Genomic DNA, 23,308 nt, shown 5'->3' with positions numbered 1-23,308 from the left:
CTTCGAAGATCCCTACCTCAAATCCCCTCTTCTAAAATCCTTTATCCACCCCAGGGCATGGAGTCATCTTACAAAACGTCACCGTTCCAAGCAGTTGTTCACATATAAAGCCAACTGGAGATATTGCACGTTAATTCCTTGCTTTCTCAAGAAAACCTTATAAGGTATATGGTACCTGTACTAAACATTTTGATAAGATCGTTCATAATCATAAACCTAGTTCAATTCAATATTGTTGTCTGAAAAACATTACCATTGTGTAAGCTGTTGAAGAAACTTAATTCCATTACTACGTACAGGAAGGACAATCAAACTTACATGTAGTTTGAGCATACCAATGTAGGAATGACATGTCACTACACTGGTTCCTCAAGTTCTTCAATAATCTCTTCCATGATTGATCTGTCCTCAGGTTCTGATTGCAAACATCCCCGTATAAGGGCACGAAGCAGGCTGTTTGTGATCATTGCGATATGTTGATCACGTCTTTCAGGATCTGGTAATTCCCGGATGCACATTTCACAGAGAAGAACGCCGAAACTGTACACATCAACCTAAAGGCGACGATTACAAAATAATATTTACCGTAACACATGAAGATATCTACTTCCAGCGAGGTAAGATGCTTGAATAGTCATTTATTATGGGAGTACCAAACTACTCGGTGTTTTCTTTTAAACAATTATCTTCGTTACTAGCCATCTGCGAAGGCGGTCTGCGAACTTACGAGTTCTAGAAATCATTATGTTAATACTCAATTACAAAATTCATTTTCCCTAACTTTGATCCACGCAATATTCTTCTTTCAAATCAACCCGAAGGGAGGCGCGGTGGCCTCATGGTTAGTGCGCTCGACTCCGGATCGAGCGGTCCGGATTCGAGCCCTGGTCGGGGACATTGTGTTGTGTTCATGGGCAAGACACTTTGCTCTCACAGTGCCTCTCTCCACCCAGGTGTATAAATGGGTACAAGGGCCTTAATGCTGGGGGTAACCCTGCTATGGACTAGCATCCCATCCAGGGGGTAGTAGAAATACTCCTAGTCGCTTCATGCTACAGAAACCGGGATAAGCCCTGGCCTAATGGGCCACTTGACCCGTATGCAGACTTAGCCTTTTTTACCTAAATCAAAGCGATGTAGCTTGATTGCAACATCACAACCTTATTATATGCTAACGAAAATCATTATTGTGTCAGTTTTAGTTTACATAAACTTTTGCCACACTGTATGTAAATAAAGCTAGTTGTTTTTGTTCAGGTAATGCAAGGTTTTTGCTAGCTGTCATTAAGATGGCTTATCATCTTTGGAAAACCCAAACTACAACAGTAAGACCTATTTGAAGGTTTACATTTCCTGGAGGAACATCCCTCAGTTTTCAACCTTTTGCATTTTACGTTCACTTTCATTTAGATCACCGAAGAAATTACACTTTGACATAAGATTATGTTCTCAAGATCTCAGGGGTGCTATTAAGAATCTTCTGGTCTGATAAATATCAAATTATCTTCTTTTATATTAGCGCAATTCTAATTCATTTTGCAATTCATCTCGTGAATCACCCAATTTGTTCCTTCAACTTTTTTTATCGTTACTTAATTGAAAGATGGTAAACTTTACGCAAGTCATAACTAACCTTGACTGTCTGTTTTGAAGTGAGTGCTTCGGGGGCAATGTAAATCATGGCTCCAGGGGCAACCGTCATGGTATGTTGCATAAAATTTGCCGTTCCATAATCTGACACTTTGCCTCGCCATTGGTCACCCTGTCGCCAAAGTAACACATTAGCACTGCTGATGTCATGGTGTATAATTGGAGAAGGTTTCTTTTGGTGAAGGTAATTTAATGCTCGAGCCACATCTAAAGAAATAGTGGAGACTTCTGCTGCAGAGAGAGGTCTCTGCCCTAACAATGCTCGTAAACTTGATTCCATAAGCTCTGTTACAAACAAAGGACTTCCTTCGTCATTTGTTGCTCCAATGAACTGCAGCAAACAAGGATGGCGGAATCTTGAAGCAATGTCCATTTCTCGTTCAAACAAATTCCGGTTGTGTGGAGAAACAATCAACTCATGGATTTGTTTTACAGCTACGGCACAGCCACAGTATTTCCCCTCGACAACACTTCCCCAGCCTCCCTTACCAAGGAGTTTATCTGTCAGCTGAATTTGATCACGGGAAATGACCCAGTCAGGTGTGACCTGTTGGCGTCGGCAATCATTCAACGCTTGCTGAGCTGTTGAAAGAGTTACCTCCAATTCATTCACTTGCCGGCCTTTTACCCTCAGTTGTCGTTCTTGTGTAGTAACTTGTCTCTGTAAGTTAGCTGTTTCGTCCTGTTTATCTCGATATTGGTCTTGTAAGTTTGTCAGCTGTTGTTCCATCTCTCTTAGGTGTCTTCGTAAGTTCTCTTCTAGTTCGTCTTTCTCTCTCAGCTGTTGTTCTGTCTCTCTTAGTCGTCTTTGTAAATTCTCTTCTTGTTCGTCTTTCTCTCTCAACTGTTGTCCCATCTCTCTTAGTTGTCTTTGTAAGTTTTCTTCTTGTTGGTCCTTTTCGCTCAGCTGTTGTTCCCTCTCTCTTAGTTGTCCCTGTAAATGCTCTTCTTGTTCGTCTTTCTCTCTCAGCTGTTGTTCCATCTCCTTCAATTGTCTTTGTAAGTTTTCTTCTTGTTGGTCCTTTTCGCTCAGCTTTATCCCATCTACAAGAAGTTCAGTATAATAACCTCAGAACTGGAATCGGTACTTTAACTGCTGAAAACTTGGTGGTTAAAGTTGTGAATGAAACCTTTAGATAAAACACTCACAACGAGCCACCGCATTGGGATTCTCCTACTGACATCATTTCTTGATTTGGGCTGCAAATGCACATGTCTATGCCTAGACAAATTCTGAATGGGACCAAACGAGATTCATTTCACGCTTAAAACTATAAAAAAAAGTGTTATTGTTAAAAGCCAGCATTATGAAGCAGTCAAGGGAGTCATGCACACATCTGCACCTATGCTTTCGTGATTCACAGCCAGCTACATGTGTCACGAGGAATTTCCGGGAATGTAAATTTCCAGAATGATGTCAATTTTCATGTACAATAGGGCACATTCCAAGTGTTTTCTTTTTCTTGTAAATACTTTATTTCTAGGATGATTCTCAAAATCCTTGTATCATACAGGAAAAAAAACTACACACACAAATAAATTGAACTAATTCTGAACTAATTGCACCACACCTAGTTTGGAGTTACTAAAAGAAAAACACCAACAAATATCTAGACTTGCCTGGTGATCTGTAATAATAATTCATTGATCTCGCCACAGAGTCACCTTCTCGAATTTGCTCTTGAGTAGCATCCTGTTTCTCCGGTGTTTTCTTTCCTTTACATGTAGACTTTTTGCGGTTTCCATCAAAGTCTTCCTCTCGAATAAGATTTTTTATATCAACAAATACTGCAAAATCTCTCTTACAAACAAAGAGCAGTTGTCTATGCCGTATGCCGGTTCCACTCCCACATTTCTCATCCTGCATGAAGGTAAAAAAGTGCAGTGATCATTTCCAACTGTGTGCCACAAAAATTTTTCAGGTGATGTCTGCGCAAGTTTTCAAAACATAATTTGCCCATAGTGATTTATCATCAACCTTAGCAAGTTTCACGTGGCTGAACACAATTTTTGATACCTGTGTTTCATTCACCTTTTTCTCTAAAAGCCTTGATCACACGGTTGCCAAAAATGGCAGGAAGCAAGTTAAGCTGACGTATGTGTCGCTGCCATGGTAACATGAATAAATATAAACAGGCCTTTAACATCAGTTTTGTTTATTTGTAGAAAATCTAGTCATTAGATTTTCTTTATAATTTGCATGCAACAAGCTTGTAACGATACTCACAAGTTAACACCATTTTGATAACAATTTAACATAGATATCTTTAATTATCCCTTGCTGAAGATTCACTGGAATATCTAGAATTTCCTTTGTTAAAGTTCAATTTTTTTCAAGACTCCAGTTACTTATTTCCTAAAGTATTTTCGTGCAAAATTTCGCGAAATTCTAATGAGTTGTTCTCGAGAAATAGGCGTATTTGCGAGAAAGCATTTCTTATTCAATCGCAATTTTGACTTACTACACATGCGCTGCATTTAACTGGGTTCTTTCGGTAACAACGAAAAAGCTGAGAATTGCTGGGTTCTTTGCATCGTTACCTTTTCTAACATATTTTTGTAATAAAAGATAAAATTTATCAATACACAGCGTTCTATTATACAGAAAAATAGCACAGATAGTGCAGGCGTTGAGTAAATAAAATGATCGCTCTATTGACAGCATGTTTGTCTTTAGCAATCCTTGTGCGTGCGCTGAATCGCATTAGCAAAAACGCGCGCGAAAACTGCGTTCAGCCTCAGTATTGCATTGCGCATCCCTACTGCGTACGATTTTTGCGTCATTAGCACGCGCACATGAGCGCGTGCACGTACAGAGCGTGAGTGATTTCCCTCAAGCTAAGCCCGACATGGAAACAAATGTTCGTCTTCTCTTAACGAGCATGGTGACCTATACTTGAAATGAAAATTTTCGAAATAAAATTGCTCAGCAAAACTGGTCGTTCGATGAATCAGAAGATCTAAATTTGGTATGGTCAAGCTGGAAAACAAACTTTTTGCGCATTGTTAACTCACATGCTCCTCTTCGAACTAGACGTACTAAATTGAACATAATACCCTGGATTAATTCAGCCTTGAAGAAGGGTATGCGTTGTCGCAATGCTGCTAAAAGGAAAGCGGTAAGAACAAAGAATCCTCAAGACTGGGCCAATTACAGAAAGCTCCGAAATCGAATCAACAATGAAGTGAAAACCACTAAGGCATCCTATTATCACAATAGTTTTATTCAATCCGAAGGGAATGCTCGAAGGACTTGGAGAACTATAAATATTCTCATGTCTCGTCGTCAAAACAACCAGATAGTAAAGGAAGTGAAAGTAAATGACATCTCTATGTGGGCTATCTTTAAAACGGGGAACGGGGAATCGGAGAATCGGGGAATGGGAATGGGAATGGGAATGGGAATGGGGAACGGGAATGGGGAACGGGAATGGGGAACGGGAATGGGGAACGGGAATGGGGAACGGGAATGGGGAACGGGGAACGGGGAACGGGGAATCTTTAAAATGAGGAATCTTTAAAAGCGGGAATCTTTAAAATGGGGAATCTTTAAAAGCGGGAATCCTTAAAATGGGGAATCTTTAAAAGCGGGAATCTTTAAAATGGGGAATCTTTAAAAGCGGGAATCTTTAAAATGGGGAATCTTTAAAAGCGGGAATCTTTAAAATGGGGAATCTTTAAAAGCGGGAATCTTTAAAATGGGGAATCTTTAAAAGCGGGAATCTTTAAAATGGGGAATCTTTAAAAGCGGGAATCTTTAAAATGGGGAATCTTTAAAAGCGGGAATCTTTAAAATGGGGAATCTTTATTAAAAGCGGGTGATTTCTTGTCAACCACTGTTTTGACTTTCCGTCCTTGTTCCTGGTTTTTGTGATAAAAACGGCTTCAAACGACCCTTCCCCTATCACATCTTGTTCGCCGAGATCATTCCACTTAAACTGTGGAAGACCTTCAAAGTGACCGATTCTTTCTTCTTTAAAGTGAATGCAATGGGCACTTTGAAATTGTCTTCGCATGACTACGTGGCGTAGAAAGAGGTATCATTAAGCACGCAATGACGGATTATACGCGAAATTCGCCGTCACATCGTTCGGGCATCGAGCATCGAATTGCTTTATTGCCGGTTTTCAGTGTCATGCTATTCAAAATAAACAAAATAAAAATCAAAACAGTTCAAATGATAAAGTCCAGAATCTTGAAGAGAAAGAAGGTAAATATGCAATGACTTTCGCTAAGATTCAGGTCACAGCAATGTTTCTTACGCAAGACATTGAGAATTGAGAGAGAATTTTTTTACCCAAATTTATAGAGATTTTGATGGAGACGCCATGCTGGCGCCCATCCGGATGGCGGCCGGAAACCAACAGAAACATCTGTCACTGAGTTTTGCTACAAAAGCGTGAATTTATCTCTTCAGGAACTCAAAAACATTTTAAAAATAATACTTTTTTTAATACATGAACTGTTCAGATAGCCAAATTCCCCGAAATAAGTCACTCTTTTAACCAACATGACAGCTTTCTTGCCCGTCATGTAAATGCCGCGTCACGCAAAAGATTAGAAATTCAAGCGCAGTCTATTACAAAACCAAGAACCCACTTGGAGCAAAAGTTTGTATGACTATTAGTTTTCAGCTGCTCTTACACATCATGAAAGTAAAATCTCAGGATGATTGATAGTTTTGTAGTTTGAATTTTAGCGACGTCATGTGAGGGGACTGTTGATTTATCGATTAAACAATCAAAAACGTGTTTTCCCTGCCATATATTTGTCGTTAAGTCGTAAGTCCTTCCATTAGCACATGATAAGGCTACGACAAATATCCATCGCTGCGAAACTAAACGTCACAGTCCGGAGTTAAGATAAATCCAGGCGGTTAGATTCTTTGGTCGGTCTAGCGGATCTCAGAGTGAGAATCGAGATTTGAACCGCTCCACTATCCCGCTAAACCGATGTGCTTTAATAGCGTACAATAAAATTACAACGAATAAATTCCACAACTGTCTCTGTACCTGTTGAGTTGATACATGTGAGAGAATAAATAGTTTCCGGTGGGAAACTGAGAGATTCTCGTTCACTTTTCAGTAAAGATTAACGCTATTAAATATTCCCCACTTTAAAGATTACCCGTTTTAAAGATTCCCGCTTTTAAAGATTCCCCGTTTTAAAGATTCCCGCTTTTAAAGATTTCCCATTTTAAAGATTCCCGCTTTTAAAGATTCCCCGTTTTAAAGATTCCCGCTTTTAAAGATTCCCCATTTTAAAGATTCCCGCTTTTAAAGATTCCCCATTTTAAAGATTCCCGCTCTTAAAGATTCCCCATTTTAAAGATTCCCGCTTTTAAAGATTCCCCATTTTAAAGATTCCCGCTTTTAAAGATTCCTCATTTTAAAGATTCCCCGTTCCCCGTTCCCCGTTCCCCGTTCCCCGTTCCCATTCCCATTCCCATTCCCATTCCCATTCCCCGATTCCCCGTTCCCTGTTTTAAAGATAGCCTCTCTATGTGTGACTCTAACGAGATTTCCAACGCCTTTAACGAACATTTTTCAACTATTGGGCCCAGACTAGCCCGTGAAATACCTTTAACTTCGGATGAGGAGTCGGTTTATTAGAACTTTGTTCCAGAAAACTACAACAAATTCTGTTTTCGTCCAACTACTACCAGTGTTGTCTTTACTCATCTAAATAAATTGGCAAAAACTAAAGCTACAGGGCTAGATAATATCTCTGCTAGGTTGATTCGTGAGTGTGCTGATATTATCTCAGGCCCGTTATGCGATCTGTTTAATAAATCCCTGATGTCTGGCATATTTCCTGACGACTGGAAATGTGCCAGAGAGGCTCCGTTGTTTAAACAGGGCGAGTCAATTGATCTAAACAACTACCGACCTATTTCAGTGATTTCCGTAATCGCCAAAGTGTTTGAGAGGATAGTGAACGATCAGTTATACAACTTCTTAGATAGTGAAGAAATCATTTCCAAACAACAATCTAGTTTCAGGTCTTTACACTCAAGTGTTACTGCTCTTCTTGAAGCCACTGACAGCTGGGCGTTTAATATCGATCGTCGCTACGTCAATGGTGTAGTGTTCCTCTACTTAAAAAAGGCATTCGACACTGTTGATCATGAGATATTTGCGTTCGACGAAGTGGAACGCAAACCTAATTTTTACCTGTGGCTTTCCAGAGTTGATCTCCCTGTGCACGGTTATAGGCCGAAAAAAAACCACATTCCTGTAAGGACACCAAAATGGCCACCCCGCTTGATTTTTGCAGGGGCATGTCACGGTCAGTAAACTGGTACCGTTTAATGTCGAGACATGTGATAAGACATGTGGCGAACATGTGAGTATGTGAGCAGGCCATGTGAGCTCGTCTTTCCTATGGATCTTTCTTTGACTTCTTTCCATTCAGTCGCCGTACGCTTCGCTATTATGTGCTCTCAACGTTAGATTTTGGCGAATTTAAACGCTTTGACGGTAGCATTTATCGAAATCTGAGGGAATCGTCCTTGTTTATTAACACGACTTGGCTTTGGGATGATAACCGAACAGCTACATTTTGATTGCATTTGTTGATTAGTTCCAGTCGCGACGGATAGCTCAGTCTTTATCCGGTCGAAATGTTATTGTTTGGAATCGGTGGAAAAGTACTCTGAAGGCAAGATCCATAAGACTACTTTATTCGTCACGGGAAATACTCTAATTAGTTGAAGAGTTTGCTTACGATAAACGACCACGCGAAACGACCATGCGATTGCAAATGCTAGCTTAGAATAATGTTCGTAATTTAAATATTCTATGAAACTTGACAGTCAACAGAAACTGGTGGCGCAACGTATCAACAAATCGTGACCTCACTAGCATGGACTTTGACACTATACATATCTGACTGTAAAACCTCGGTTGCTGCTCAGGCCTGGTTGCTGCTGAAAAATGTTGATTTTAGCAATAGACAAAGGTTGAAAGTCAGCTAGTGAGATCATTATTTACGGTATATATATATATTAAAGTGAGAGCGTCGAACGCACTCTCATAATCCCTGATTACTACTAGTACTAACTGAAATGAATCGGTATGGCATTCAAGGGAAAACTCTTGATTGGTTCAAATCGTATTTGACGAATCGCACATGTGCAACGGTGCTCAGTTAACGGCCATCTCTCTGACTTCACCACTCTTAAATGTGGTGTGCCACAGGGAACGATCCTTGGCCCTCTTTTATTTCAAATTTATATTAACGATTTGCCTCACTGTTTATCGTTCAGCGTACCTAGAATGTGTGCTGATGACACCCACATTACTTCTGCTGGTTCAGATTTACATTTGATCCAGTCTAATCTATCTCACGACCTTGAAAAGCTAAGCAAATGGCTAGTGTCTAACAAACTTACCTTGAACGCTACAAAAACTGAATTTATCCTGATCGGCTCCAGGCAAAGATTAAGTACTCTATCTGATACACTCGAACTTTCCATTGATAAATGTTCCAATTGAACAAGTTTCCTCTGTGAAATCCCAGTGGAATACATATCGATGAAAATTTAACGTGGTATTTCCACATTGATTAACTGTGTAAAAAGATCGCTTCCGCTGTTGGAGCCATAAAGCGAGTTAAGCGATTTGTGCCTCAATCCACCCTACTCAATATTTACAACTCACAAGTTCAACCTCACTTTGATTACTGCAGCCTTGTCTAGAGTAATTGTGGCAAAACATTATCTAAAAAGCTACAAAAACTACAGAACCGTGGTGCACGTGTTATAACTTCATCAAACTATGACATAGATGTCGATTCCTTATTTCACAAACTCAGCTGGAAAGACTTGATATCTCAACGTCCAATTCAGAACGCCTTAATGGTTTTCAAGTCTTTAAACGGTCTTGTTCCGGAATATCTCACGTGTAAATTTATAAAGCGAAATGAATCAAGCTATTCTCTGAGGGACTCGGTAAACAAACCTATTGTCCCCTTTCCAAGAACTAACTACATGAAAAATAGTTTTAGTTACAGCGGCGCTACCCTTTGGAACACCTTACCCTGTAGCATTAGAGAGTCTGGTTCATTAAACAAATTTAAACGCCTTCTTTACCATAATTTTTAAACACGGCATTCATGGAAACCAGGATTTTTCTTAAGTGGCATATTAATGTAAGTTAATATAATGTTAGGATTTGGATTTTTAGCCATTATTGTGTAATTTTTTCTACCTGATGTTTTTACCGTGTATAAATAATGATTAAAGACTGAAGAAAGATTAAAGGTTTCCATTTTTTGCGCAACAATGGCAGTCACGTAATACCTTGACCTAGAAATGTAAAACGACACATGTGCCTGCAATATTGACTAATACAGTAATTTCAGGACCTTTATCTACTGGTCAGCAGAATTACTCCAAAACCTTTACGGATGATGAAAGGACATCATTTGCATATCATTTGCATAATCTGCACCACAACTTAAACCCTACTAGCGTTCTATCATGAATACTGTTCTCTGATTGGCTTCGCTACTCACTATCTATTCTGTGATAGATAGTGAGTAGCGCAGTGTGCGCTTGTTAACAAAATGACGGCTACTTCTTCGCGTTTTCGAGATATCTGTGAGGAGGATTGTTATTAAGTTTTGAACGACTATTAGATTTATGTTAAAACAATTGTATTATTCGCTCTCGATTTCTATGCGTGATAGCTGACTCGGGCTGCGCCATCGTCGACTATCACGCGATACAAATCTCGAGCTCATAATCTAATTGCTTAATAGATTGCTTACGCAATCTCCGGGTTAAAAAAAGATATAGCTAAGAGTGTAACAAACCGTTACACGAGGATGCGAATTATGATCTCGAAAACAACGAGTCCAGGAACGTTTTAAGTCAATGTCGTTTAGAACTGTGTGATATTTCCATAAATTATATATTTCATTGTTCCATGCCCTCGAGACTTTCTACTATGAAGCTTTTTTTCAACTCTTGCTTCAATAACCTTTGCTTCCATCTACCGCAAAATGTAACGTAAACTGACCAAATAACGCACGTCGTTGGGCATAAATGGGGTAAAATTGGCCCATCATGTCTCTTTAGCGACCATGGTGACCTATCCTTTTTATTGTATTTTTCGAAACAGTGCTTGGTAGGGAAAATTCAAGGAAAGTTTCAGAAACATTGTTCGGCAACTTTTATTTCTGCAGAATCACCTTAATTACCAGCTTCCAGTCATCCACCTATATCATATGCCCACTACAACATGTTTCCACCTTCAACCACATACACTTCGAGAGATTATGATTGAATCTAATATGATGACAGGCAAATCCCGACAGGTTTATCATGAATTAGATTAACTTTATTTAGATTTTTTTTTTCATGAGATGCAACTAAAAAGCTAATAATTGCAATTTAAATGTTTTCAGTACATAAATTCTGATGTGCATTACCTACCATTTCCAGTCCTACAATCGTACGCTGCCGCATATTTCCACTTGCATCTTCCTCTTGGCCAACATAACGTACAGTTCCTCGGGCTGGATGATCATCAATGAATGTGACAACTCTTTGACCAATTTCAAGTACCTGGTTAATTCTTTCCTGAGGAGACTTTTGTTCACTTTTTCTATTAAGAAAGGATGGCACAACTGTATCCACACGTCTTGATTTAACGTTTGCTTGAGCATTTTCATCTCTTTTTGGTGACTCAGAGTCAGGATCCTCTCTAGGTGCTAATTTATCAAGTCCAACAAAGACACCAGAGTCCGGTGGGCAGGTAAAGTAACGCGTGTTCCTGAATGTTCCATCATTTGTTCCATGCCCTGGATTTTCCTAAAGGAATAAAACAAAACAGATTAATAATCCACCTCAAGACCCCCAGCAGAGAAGTGAAAATCTTAATCACATGAAGGTGTTAATTACTGTGACATTAACATTTCACTTTATCATGGCACAGAAAACACTTTCAGACCCATGGTATCTTCTTTACTACACCATAATGGACATCCTAAAAGTGGACCAATTGATGAAGACTTACATGTACAGTGTTGATGATATTAAATAACATATACAGGAAATATTTCTTGGAGAGGGTTCTGCTCAAAAAATAACACAGCTCACTCTTTGTGTCTATGGACTTAATGGTTGGGTCAGGAATTTACTCCCTTGTCACCTATTGGTTTCATCTGATGGAAACCTAACAAGCTTGCTGTTCAGTTACTGTTGAGTAGTATCCACACAGTCAATCAGATTTACCAAAACTGAATAGTCAGCAACTGGGTGGCTTTACCTTGTGCTTTATAAAAGCAAAGAGTAAACAAGCGGGTATATCCAAATTAACTAACCATTGAAAAATACAAGTCAGAGCTGTGCAGTTGTTTTACTAGGAAGAAAGATATCTTGTTCCACATGCAAGACAAAAATTACACCCTGGAATTTCTATAACTAACCTTTATTCAATTCACAAATACTTGAAAAACCCACTGAATTATTACTGAGGTCACACAACAAAATAAACAGATCCCATTCATCGAGTTCCACATCAAAGTTTGACTCAGACCTGTTTTTCACCCAACAGTTGAATCCAACATCAATTTAAAGTCATGTTAAACAATTTAAATGATCTCTCTCTAAGAAACTCCTTTTTAAATGCAATTTATTGCTATACCACAACCTAACGGCACTTATCATTCTGCGAAACAAAATACTCAAGATCTGTGTGTAATGACGTCATCTATAATCCTGTATTCCTATTGACAATATGACCAGTAAAAATTAGCTAATGACTGAGATAAAAATTGACAGTTATTCTATTATTTGCACAGCTTGATGCAGAAAATGGTACACTGTGAGCCACCATTCCCTACATTAATATAAAGACACGTAAAGGAATGTACTGTGAGTATAAGAAAATTCTCTGAGCATAGGCAGGTAGGGTTCAGAACCACCTTAAATTTTCGAACATTTAAGGTGGCTCTGAACACTATCCACAGAATTTTTTAAACTTTTAAAAAAGGTGCGTCTTATCATGCTTATCAAAAATTGATAATATAAAAAAAAATTCACCATCCCGTTTTTGAATTACATGCACCTAAAGCTGTAATTAAGGGTGTTTTTAGGAGGTCATACTGTTGAAATGGTAACCTATTGTGTCACGAAAATGATAACAACATGTTCACCAATGATTGGGCAGTTTTTTGATACCATGATTGTCGCATCAAGTGATAAAGAGTGGTTATAACGACCCATCAAAATCTAAGTGTTGGAAACTGTTTTGAGCCACCATAAGCCGAAAGGTAACTTCTGAAAAACATAAGCTTCAATAATTCCATGGCAAGGCTTGAAAAAAATTTGCATGCGAGCTTGCCCTTTGGGCAAGTAACTCCCAAATTTTGCTGGCCTGGGGTACTTCCACTCTAACCCAGGTTTTCAAACTCATTAATAATTCATGAACTATCCTAGAAAAGAAGTTATACACTGCCAAGTTTTAATGTAATAAACCCATCTTCTTTTCACATACAGTTTCTACAGCTTCAGTACATTGGCAATCCGCATTGAGTTTGGTTTTATATAGTGAAACTGGAAAATGTTCACACAAATAACTGAAATTTTAAGCTGTCATGTATTTGGTTTATTGCAAATCGAAGCACATGGAACAGAATGCTCATAAGTGCGCATGCTCAAAATGTCAACCGCTGGCTCAATACACTACATAAGCCATGTTAAAATAAAAAACAAGAGTTTTCATGCAGAACACGGCCATTTTTAGCACAGAAATTAGAAAGAAACTGATTGAGGCAGATTTTGATCACGTGCTAGCTTGGTAACCAGATAAAGAATTTGTTTCTATCTTCTTTTCCATATCCTGCAATGACAAAAATGACCTGCACTTCGTATACATTGGTCAAAACTGTGATTATCTTTGTTAATTAAATATACTTATGAGAGTAGAGATTTATCAATGCAATTTGAATTTTCCAGCAAAAGGTTTCACTTGACTCAATTACATTTAAGCTCACTGTTTACATTTGTTCGATTTGCCCCCCAGTTGTGAAAAAAGTGCTAATAAATTCAAAATGTGTACTTCTAGAAAATATCCATACCTCTACTATGGAAGGGAATTTTTCTAAGAGCCCCAATATGCATCCCTCTGGAAATTTCAATTAACTTCATACATTTCTTTGAAAATTTTGATCTTTAAGAACCAAAACCCAGAGCTCGACACTAATTTTTCAATTGACTAGCCTGGTGGCTAGTGACAACTTAGATGTTACTAACCAAAATTGTTTTTTACCAGCAAAGCGTTTTTCTTTGAGAATTCCTTGGAAACATACCCAGACCCCGAGACGTGATGGCAAAAACTGTTGAGAATTCTTCACAGACAGGCGCCGCAGAAATGTTTCAAAAGCAAAACAACTATCTGAACAATACTGCAAACTGTCGTTGGTGAAATTCGACTGCTAAAAATGCCTGATTTAACTGTCGAAGGAAATCAATCTTCCTTATCCAATATTTCTGTAGTAGTAAGTTTTGTCAGTATGCATATGACAACAAATCAGTCATGTGTTGTTACGCTAAATGAAATAGGGAGTTTTAAGAAACCACGACGGCGATGCCAACGAGAACGTCACCAAACAATTAATAAGCAGAACAATGGTTCTGCACGTGCGTTCTGAATCTATGTACATTTCTTTGCCAGCCGTCCTCTGCAAAACAACAACGTGAAATGACAAAGTCGTACGTGCTTTGGAGAACGTGTACCGCAATGGCCAATTTTTTGTGTCTTTCTCTGGAATTGAACGCTGTCATTACATATTTAACCTGACAAGGTTTTAGACTGATAGGCGTACTGAACAGATATACACAGTTCCAACATTGGAGGGTAAATTATAAATACTTTTTTCACAAGGCATCGTCCTCAGCGTCACCGTGGTCATTGCTAAAACTCCCAATTCCACAGTTCTCAATTCCACAAATAAAACTGAACAAAATTCACATCAAAGCTGCTTTTAACATTTTTTTCTTAAATACCATAAACTGCCATTTATAAGAACTGGACTTATACAACTTCATAACGACTTTAAGATGGGCTTATTAATGGAGAGGCTTACATCCAAGGACGCTTATTGTTAAAATATGATAATGTATCCTGTACAATGGACTGTTATAATTGGTTGAGTTCATATGATGTAATAAGTTTGCTCTTACCTGCGCATTGCCATGTGTTAGATTGTTCTGTTCTCGATTATCGCTACCTGACAGTTTTTTCTTAGAAGCGTCCTAAAACTATCGGCCTTGCAGTGATATAAACACATCCTTTTATCTCTTATAACTAGAAAAAAAAAAACATTTCGAAACAAGCTATAGAGCTCTGCACATGTTTATCGAAAAAGTTTTTTCATTTACTCAGTGGCAATTAAACTTTAAAATAACATAATAAAATTAACCTAAAACAAGGAAAGCTAGAGGGGGGACTATATCTGGGGGTGCTTATAACCAGATGCATTTTTTGGTTTTCAGCTGGATAGGCATATAACCAGGGGTGGGAGGGGGGGGGGGGGGCTTATAAGCGGGGGCCTTATAAGCGGCTGTTTATGGTATTCATGAGTCATCATGTACATCTTTTAGTAACTTTTCACTCAACACACCAATTTTTGCGCTCATCACGTGCTACACTCAAATTACAATTAATCAAGATTCAACTTAAGTCTAAAAACAATTGTGGGGGCGGTTTTACTGAGTGGCTCTGAACCCCTTCCATACTTAATCATTCTTCCAAGTTTACAAAAAGTTTTATTAAAACAATTCGATATTAAATGAAGCCACTGGACTCGTTTTTGAGTTATGAGCAGTGAAAGCTAAAATTAGGGGGTGTTGCTATGGTAATATTTTCCTTCACAAAAATGGCCATTATTGGGTATCCACTTGGTACCACTATTATGGCAACTACTGAAAAATACTGGTAGCATTGATTCATCAAAGAAGAATTGCTGAAAAATACATGAAACCCATGGGTGAATTGATACCTACGGTCAGTTCAACTCCAAACATAGTACCAGGAAAAGCGGTAATTCACCCTTGAACCGTACGACACCAGGTAATTCCTGTTTAAATCCTATCCCCGACACAAACACCTGATTTCCTGGTGAAAGTCGACGCCCAAAATCCAGAGGTTTTCTGTCGATAAACGTTTGATATCTCGATTCAGCGGAAGATATCGCCAAAAGCAAGTTCGCTCCTTCGTCGGCAAGCCGAGTTACATCCGCCATGGGACATTCAAGACGCAATGATTTACGATCGATTCCAACAAGGGCTATTCTATTACCATCTAACGGTTGTTCATCTTCAGGAATAGCTTCCAATAACTCCCCTCGTAGAACTTGAGTTGGTGTAGCCTTCATGGAAGGACCAAGCGCCAAAATATTTCTCTCAAGTGTGTTACCCACACTATCAACAAGAAGAATATATTTTCTCTTGGGTTCTTCCATACCGTTTGCAGACTAAGTAGCAACTACTTCGTGTTTTCTACAGCAAAATAACGTGTAAACATGAACATTAACCACGACACTCTACCTTCCATTTCCAAGGGACTTTCCCAATGGCCTCGTTTCCATGTGCAATTCCGGGAAATGTTTTCAATGACCTATGCAGCCGTATTATTAAGAATATTCCTATGTCATGATCGCGGGAAATCTCGCATGTTTCAGATGATTCAAGAGCAGGATATTTGCTATTCTTAGGTTACATCTGTGAAAACTTAACAGCAACAACAAATCAGCATCCTCTGGGCTGGCATTAGTCTCCTTCGCAGCCGTTATTAGGGTCGTCACGCAACGCTCCTCCCCACTTGTTAGTGGGGAGGAGCGTTGCGTGACGACCCTAATAACGGCTGCGAACGAGACTAGGTTGGCATAGGATTGTACAGCACAATCCAGTAAAGAGAGAATTTGTTTTCTACAGCATCGCGGCCCAGCATCGCCAACATTTTCGCTTTTCCCGTCACATGCGTATGATTATTTTGCCGTTTCATTTTCTAAACTTTTGCCTCCAAGTTTGGACCCATGTCCCGGACTTGGCTAAGGGACCGTTCATTTTTTATAAGGTAGGGGGGGCTGGTGGGATTTGGGGGGGGACCATGTGAAAAAAAATGGCTTTCGAGGGGGGGCCATCCCAAAAAAATAAGGGAAAAAGGGGGGGTCACGTGAAATATTTTAGTAAAACTTTAAAATGGAATGATGTTTGAATATCAAAAAAATTGCTACAGAATAAACATAGAAGGCAGGATACAAATTTATTACAAACTTTCCTTCTGCTTTAAAAAAACGTTTGGCGACAAAAAGCACATGAAGGTGTAAACATAATCTCTGACTTCCTGCTCAAGGTTGGTGGTGATTCTGCTTCTTGCAGCATTGGTGAAATAATTCCCTTCCAATGGACTGAAAGAGTGTGGAATCGTGTTCCTTTACATCTTTCAATATGACATTCAACTTTTCCACCATTGCTCTGTGCTCTTTGATGGAGAAGTTCAGTTTTCTTCCATCACTGGGCTTCAACCGGTACCCTGGCATGGAAAACTCACTCGCCCTTTCTGAACAGCCATCCGCACTTAGAAAGATTGCTTCTTTTGCTTGTAAGATGTCAAACTGCCTGGATCGTTCAGCTGTAAACCTTTTCTTAAACGACTCGTCGCTTTCGCCATTACTGCGCATTTTGGAATGAGCCTCTTTCATGATGCTCATGTAGTAATACGTTCTTTTCCCGATTGGATTAACAATATAGCCAAGGCTTGTTTTCCGGAGACCCTGAGGTATGGTTGTATCATCAGCAGAGGAGGAACTAGTGACCTACCAGAAAAGGAAAGACGATTTTTTTATTTATTATATTGAATTGATGTTATTGAATGATCATGGTTCGTGTAACCATTTAATGTTGTATTCGTGTAGTGAAATGTAGACCTGAGTCAAACGATATATTAAAAGACACATACTATTTTAAAAATGTTCAAACAGTTCTAGGTGCTATCTTTACAATAGGAAAATACAGAAGTTTCTCATTATAAAAGTGAAGCATACATGCGTTTTTAATGTCCAGATAAAAATAGGAACACTGACAAGAAATTAACACTTACCGGCTCATCTTCTTGTACTTCAACAGCTTTCTGTTTTACCTGCACAGGGCAACATTTATACATGCCTATCACTAGAGTAGAGGAAAAAACCTTCCAAATAAAGACATCTGTAAATTAAATGTAATAATGTGTTTCACACAACACATCAACAGATTTCCAGTTTTTTCACAACACTTCGTACTTGGTTCAGTATCACAATGCAGGAGCAAGAAAAGACTCTGTTCCAGGCCACTGTTACTTCCGTAAGATTGAGAAGTTTATGAATGAGCACTACGAGGAGGGGGAGAACTACAGGGAGTTTCTAAAGTTGTCCTGTCAAGAAAAGGTAGGAAAAATTTGTTCTTTTTGTTGTGAATGGACTGGACCACCCATAGAAAGATACCCTAAACCAGTTCCTGACCATTCCTGCCTACCGGAATACCACTACCTCTCCTACCAGAAGACCCCAAAAGAAGGGCGTGATCCAGATGACTGGCAGCCAAGGGTCCAAGCGAAGAAAGAGCATGGAAGTGGCAGGCTGGTTTTATCTGACCCAGAGAGCGTTGCTCTCTTTGCAGATAAGTTTATTGTCAAATCAAAGTTTGTGGTGGATTATCTTCAGCATCTTGAAGTGCTGGAATTTAAAAGGAAAAAGAGAGCAGAAGAAAAGGCAAAGTTAAGTAGGGACGCAAAAGATAAATCATATGAGGATTATCCTTGGACTGAGTTGTTCGAAGATCTAACCAAGCTTAAAAAGCTACGTGTTCCAGAACTAAACAAGTACTTGAGCCACCACGGGCTGAAGCAGCATTTGAAAAACAGCAAGAGTGAGAAAGTAAAGGCAATTGTAAGACATTCATGCTTGCAGCAGAAGAGTCCTCTCAGAGCTGGCCAACCAACACTGAGAAATGCAAGGACACTGACACAAAATGACAACAGGACAAGTGCTGACAGCAGTGAAACGGATGAAAGTGACAATGATGAGTATGACAGTGATGCCATTGACTCTGGGGGAGAAGATGACTCAAGTGATGTCATTCTTGCATTCATCAATTCAGATGAGAAAAATGCCAGTGAGAGGCCAAACGCCACACGCTCAGGGCGAGCCATAACTAGGAGATCCGAAATTGACTTCTCTTTCTTTTGATTTTTTTTTTTAAACAACAGCTCTCTGTAGTAGAGGGATTGTAAATATTGTCTTCATAGTGAGCACAATAACGTGAAGTAGGGGGATAATAGAGAAATATTAAAAAAGTTGAAATCTAAATATTGTTTGTTCAATTTTTTTTTGTGGGGGGGGTCATCCCAAAAAATGACCGCTATAAGGGGGGGGCCATGTGAAAAAATTGGTAAGCTGAGGGGGGGTCGTGCGATTTTTAAATGGTGCTTCCCAAATCCCACCAGCCCCCCCTCCCTCATAAAAAATGAACGGTCCCTAATTAACGCTTGAAAGTGTAAGACGATCGAGAGACCATCATGATCAAATCGTGACCCCCCCCCCTCAACCCCTCTTGAAAATCAACCTCGTTCTCATGGCCTTTTCCGATCTTGATGCCTGGCCGTGGGAGATCTAGGTTAGAGATTAGCCCGCGCCCCCATGTAAGAGAAAAGGCAATGGGACGAGGTTACCTGATTCCGATGACAAATCGCAACAACCTCCCGCTTTCGATGCATCTACATTAAGATTCTCAACTAAGAAAAATATACAACAGCATATCCGCGTCCGTCAACTTAGACTCATCTTGGATCGGCCCCGGAAAGACACTACAGGGCATGACAATTGTGATTTTTGTTGGACATCAGTAGAACTTGTCAGTTGTGATAATCTCGTCACCTTTAGAGATTTTTACGATACAGAATTCTCCTAAAAAAGCACCTAAAATATTTCAAAAACTCCCCATTCCCTTCCGAACAGAAACACCCACCTCTCCGGCAACAAGAAATTCTCACATTTGGTACGTCACGCACGTTAGGGAGGATTGCGTGACCAGCGTGACCAGGCTCATCGTCGGAAGGAAAAACAAGGCTTTAGAACAAATATAAGCGCGACGAATATAAGAGATATAAAAAGAATTTAACGGAATGCCTGGATCGTGGCCGCCCGGTTCTCTGTACCAGCTGGAGCGCTTGGTAATTCAAGGTATGGGATTCTGTCTAACTATATAAATGTTAAAAAGGCGGATGTTTAAGGCTATGTCAATTCCAATCCCGCCAATCCCCACGAGCATTTGTCGAGCATTTAGTAAGTATTAGCATTTAGCATTTTTTAATAAGTCATTGTCAGAGGCAGTTTTCAGAATTTTATCCCTCAATTTTTGAAATACCTGCCTCTTCATTGCTTATTTTAAAATTTCCTGGTAGCCTTCAATGGAAATTAAAACATGTTAAATCCAGAGATCGAACTCTGCAAATGCACTCACTGATTGCAGCTTAACACTTGTGGTGACTGGTGGTCAAACACAGAAATATTAGTTTGAAGTCCCCAACGGATTGGAATACCAGTAGCTGTATTATTTGTTAATTTTTGTTACTTTCCGGACGTGCATTGCTTCCAAAACCCAAGACAATGGTTGAAATCCATTTCTTTGTTAGGCTGTTTCTGGCTCTCTGTCAGCGAGGGAGGTCGAAAAACCGCGCGGCCGAGAAAAAAAACAATCGGCCATTTATTTGTCAACAATTATTGCTTCCATACATCATCGATCATTTCAGAAAAAATATTGACCCTCTGAAAAGTGAACTGATCAACATGACCCGAGCGTGGATCAAAGAAATTCTTTGTCCCACGTTCGTGTCATGTTGATCAGTTCACTTTTCACATTTCATAACCGAACTTTAAAAAAAATCCACTATCTTTATTCACTTATCACAAAATTATCCCTGTTTCGTGGCCTTCAGTCGCGCATTTGCAGTCTTCCCAAAGCTCCACCATGAGGATTTGTAATATGCCACCGTGGGACATTTGCAATATTTTTTCAAAGAAAACAAAAAGAAAAAAAAACAAAAAAACTCGCAAACCCCCGGACGGTCAGAGACTCAAGAGTCGAAGGAAAAGATCATAAAACTGATACACAATAAACAGATTGAAATTCCTGTTTACTTTTTCGTTTTGCTTTGCGATTTACAATTTTAAACTACACAGCCATAATGGCGACCTATCTGACTATGGAATATTAATTTACATGAAGCCAAGTTTGACTTGAAAACTTCGTATTTACTGACGTCATAACAAGGACCATCTGTTGAATCGCACCATATTCGTATTCTCGATATTGGACTGGAACTAGCTTGCAACTGAGGCTAATGCGGGGAGTCTTTTCAAATCAAATCACATTGATCTCTTTTTTCATTTCCCCGCATGAGCGCTAGTTCCAATCCGATATTGAGAATACGAATATGGTCTATTGGCTCTTGCGTCAGAGTGACGGATAAACCAAGACTAGAGCCATTCTTCAGGGATTTACTAGTATAGGGTTTCAATAATTTAACGCTCCCCTGGATTTAGTCATGACTCCCTTAAGATTCCTCAGAGTCCTCGTTAGCATGCCTGTCTGGCCACCAACATGGCGCACTTACTATAAGTTCTAGACCTGGCAAACGTAATATGCATTAATACTCAATAAGCTATTTAATAATCAAGAGCACGAAGTGAAACCTTTCCACGCGACCTTCTTGAAATAAAAGTGCATTTGAAAGAAACGCCACTCTTTGTTAGTTGGCAGTCGTTATCACTACTATTGTCGTCAGGTGACGCTTTCCCCTAAGTGTCGACGAACAACCCAAGTAAAGGCTTCACAGTAGACTACAATGTTGGACACTGAGGAACAGAAAAGAACTAGACATTCGCACGCAAAATATTAACCAACTAAACTGCACACACAGTGCTTAGCCAGCATGCTTCGACTTCCCTTACAATTATCATCAGGATTCTCGCGGCCTAAATACAGGAACAAACGTTCGAAAGAAACACTATCAGGTTTAGCCCGCGTAGCTGGTGGTGTAGTTGGTGGTAGGGCGCGCGAGCAACCGGCGAAGTGGCCAAAAAGATTCATTTTCCCCACGGCACTCGCGCCTTCGCCGCTCGTTTCTATGGATCACGCCCTTTTCGGTCCTCTAGCCCAACCAACTAACTAAACCGTCAGCTACGCAGGCTATAACAGGTTTTGTTTGTTCGAAACAACTTTTCGATCGTTCCAATTTTTTTAATTGATCCTACTTTCTTAGATCCACTTAGTGTTTTGTTAGTGTCAGATTACATGATTTCAACGAATCTCACATTTCTTTGAAACGAGAAACATTGGAAACACAGATAGCGACACTAATAAAGTGCATGTGCGCAGACCACACTGGTGATACTTCAAGAGTTACTTTTTAGAGTGTTTTAGAACAGTAAGTGGCTGAAATCCATTACATACAGGAGTGGCTAGGCAGCAAAATGCTTACGTAGTCTATGTACAGGCGACTACTTCACTCAACTTTTCACGAGCCGTTCTCTTCAGGAAAAATCCTATTAAGGCTACCTTGTTGTGAAACAAGGCCTACGATATCTGAAAATGTCGATAGCACGATTCTCAGGTAACCCGGAACAAAATGATTTTGTGGGTATGCTACTAAAGATCGTTCTAAATTGAAAAATACCCTGGTGAAAAATGTACGAACATTCTTCAGAAATAAAACAACTGCTTAGAACAGCAGGTGGTTCCTTACTAAGCTATCAACAAGTAAATATTACAAGACTTCCAAATCTTGGATCGGCTGTTTTCGCAATACAATACACACAACATGCCAAAAATGTAAAAAATATATATATATAAAACAATATATACATTCTACAAAAAAAAACCCTATCAAAAAATGAATATAATGCAACTTCACTAACTATATTGATTAGATATACTGTCATCACAAAAAAAGTGTTCATTATATTCCCCGACTGACGAAGTCTGGGAAAATATATTTCAGTAAATTGTTTACCAATTCTAATAATCCTAATTAGTATAATTTCAGAGCTGAACAAAGAGTTTCCAGCAATCTGATTGGTCGAACGATTCCTTATATGACACTATATTCACCGCTCCAGGCGGTGAGTATAACATTTTCGAGGCCTAGTTACTACGCTCGCCACCTTTGCCATCTCGGCAAGTAAACATGGCGGACAGTTGCTGAATCAAATTTTTATTTATTCGAAAGACATCACTCCAAGTCCACTGAGGATATTTGGGAGGTTGGAGAATTTTCAAAATGACTGCTGTCGCCCTTGGACCAAAACTCATTTCAAGAACTCGTATTTAAGGAATTTAAGAATCGCAAACGCAGTGGTTACGTTGATCGCCAACAGGTCAGATCGATTAACCGAAATTTATTTTTCTTCAAACTAATGCTACTCTTTTTTAGACGATGACAGCTGTGAATAAGGTCAACAACGATAAAACAAAGGTACGGGATGAATTTAATTTTCGTAGTGTTTCGCTTGTTTGTTTTACTGCCGAACTTGATGTGTAAATTGATTCACAATCGATGTCAAAGCTTACATGTAAGCTTATTAAAACTACGGCTGCATGGGTGTATGG

General features: G+C 39.3%; 1 protein-coding gene and 1 pseudogene across 2 annotated transcripts; both read right to left on the bottom strand.

The window, feature by feature from the left end:
* Window positions 1–329: 329 nt before the first annotated feature.
* Window positions 330–16,221, bottom strand: LOC145465031 (uncharacterized; annotated as a pseudogene). The gene is made up of 5 exons (XR_014041498.1): window positions 15,665–16,221; window positions 11,090–11,467; window positions 3,271–3,511; window positions 1,634–2,694; window positions 330–554 (listed from the first exon to the last, which is right to left on the bottom strand). The product of XR_014041498.1 is annotated as an uncharacterized LOC145465031 (transcript).
* Window positions 16,222–16,985: 764 nt separating this feature from the next.
* On the bottom strand, window positions 16,986–17,870 carry LOC145466680 (uncharacterized). The gene is made up of 2 exons (XM_081450396.1): window positions 17,763–17,870; window positions 16,986–17,478 (listed from the first exon to the last, which is right to left on the bottom strand). Exons 1-2 carry the CDS (start codon window positions 17,823–17,825, stop codon window positions 17,011–17,013), a joined length of 531 nt encoding a protein of 176 aa, XP_081306522.1. The 5' UTR covers window positions 17,826–17,870; the 3' UTR covers window positions 16,986–17,010.
* Window positions 17,871–23,308: the final 5,438 nt, after the last annotated feature.

This window comes from Orbicella franksi, chromosome 13, assembly GCF_964199315.1.
Source record: "Orbicella franksi chromosome 13, jaOrbFran1.1, whole genome shotgun sequence".
NCBI classification, from domain to species: Eukaryota; Metazoa; Cnidaria; class Anthozoa; order Scleractinia; family Merulinidae; genus Orbicella; species Orbicella franksi.
Note: the sequence above shows the minus strand (reverse complement) of the source record. Positions and strands in the feature narration are given on the sequence as shown.

Bases quoted from the DNA above. Each gene is read 5' to 3' on its own strand.
- LOC145466680 (XM_081450396.1), bottom strand. From the start codon at position 17,825: ATGTATAAATGTTGCCCTGTGCAGGTAAAACAGAAAGCTGTTGAAGTA. The intron at 17,479-17,762 runs GTAAGTGTTAAT...CTTTTCTGGTAG, and splicing joins AAGTACAAGAAGATGAGCCG to GTCACTAGTTCCTCCTCTGC.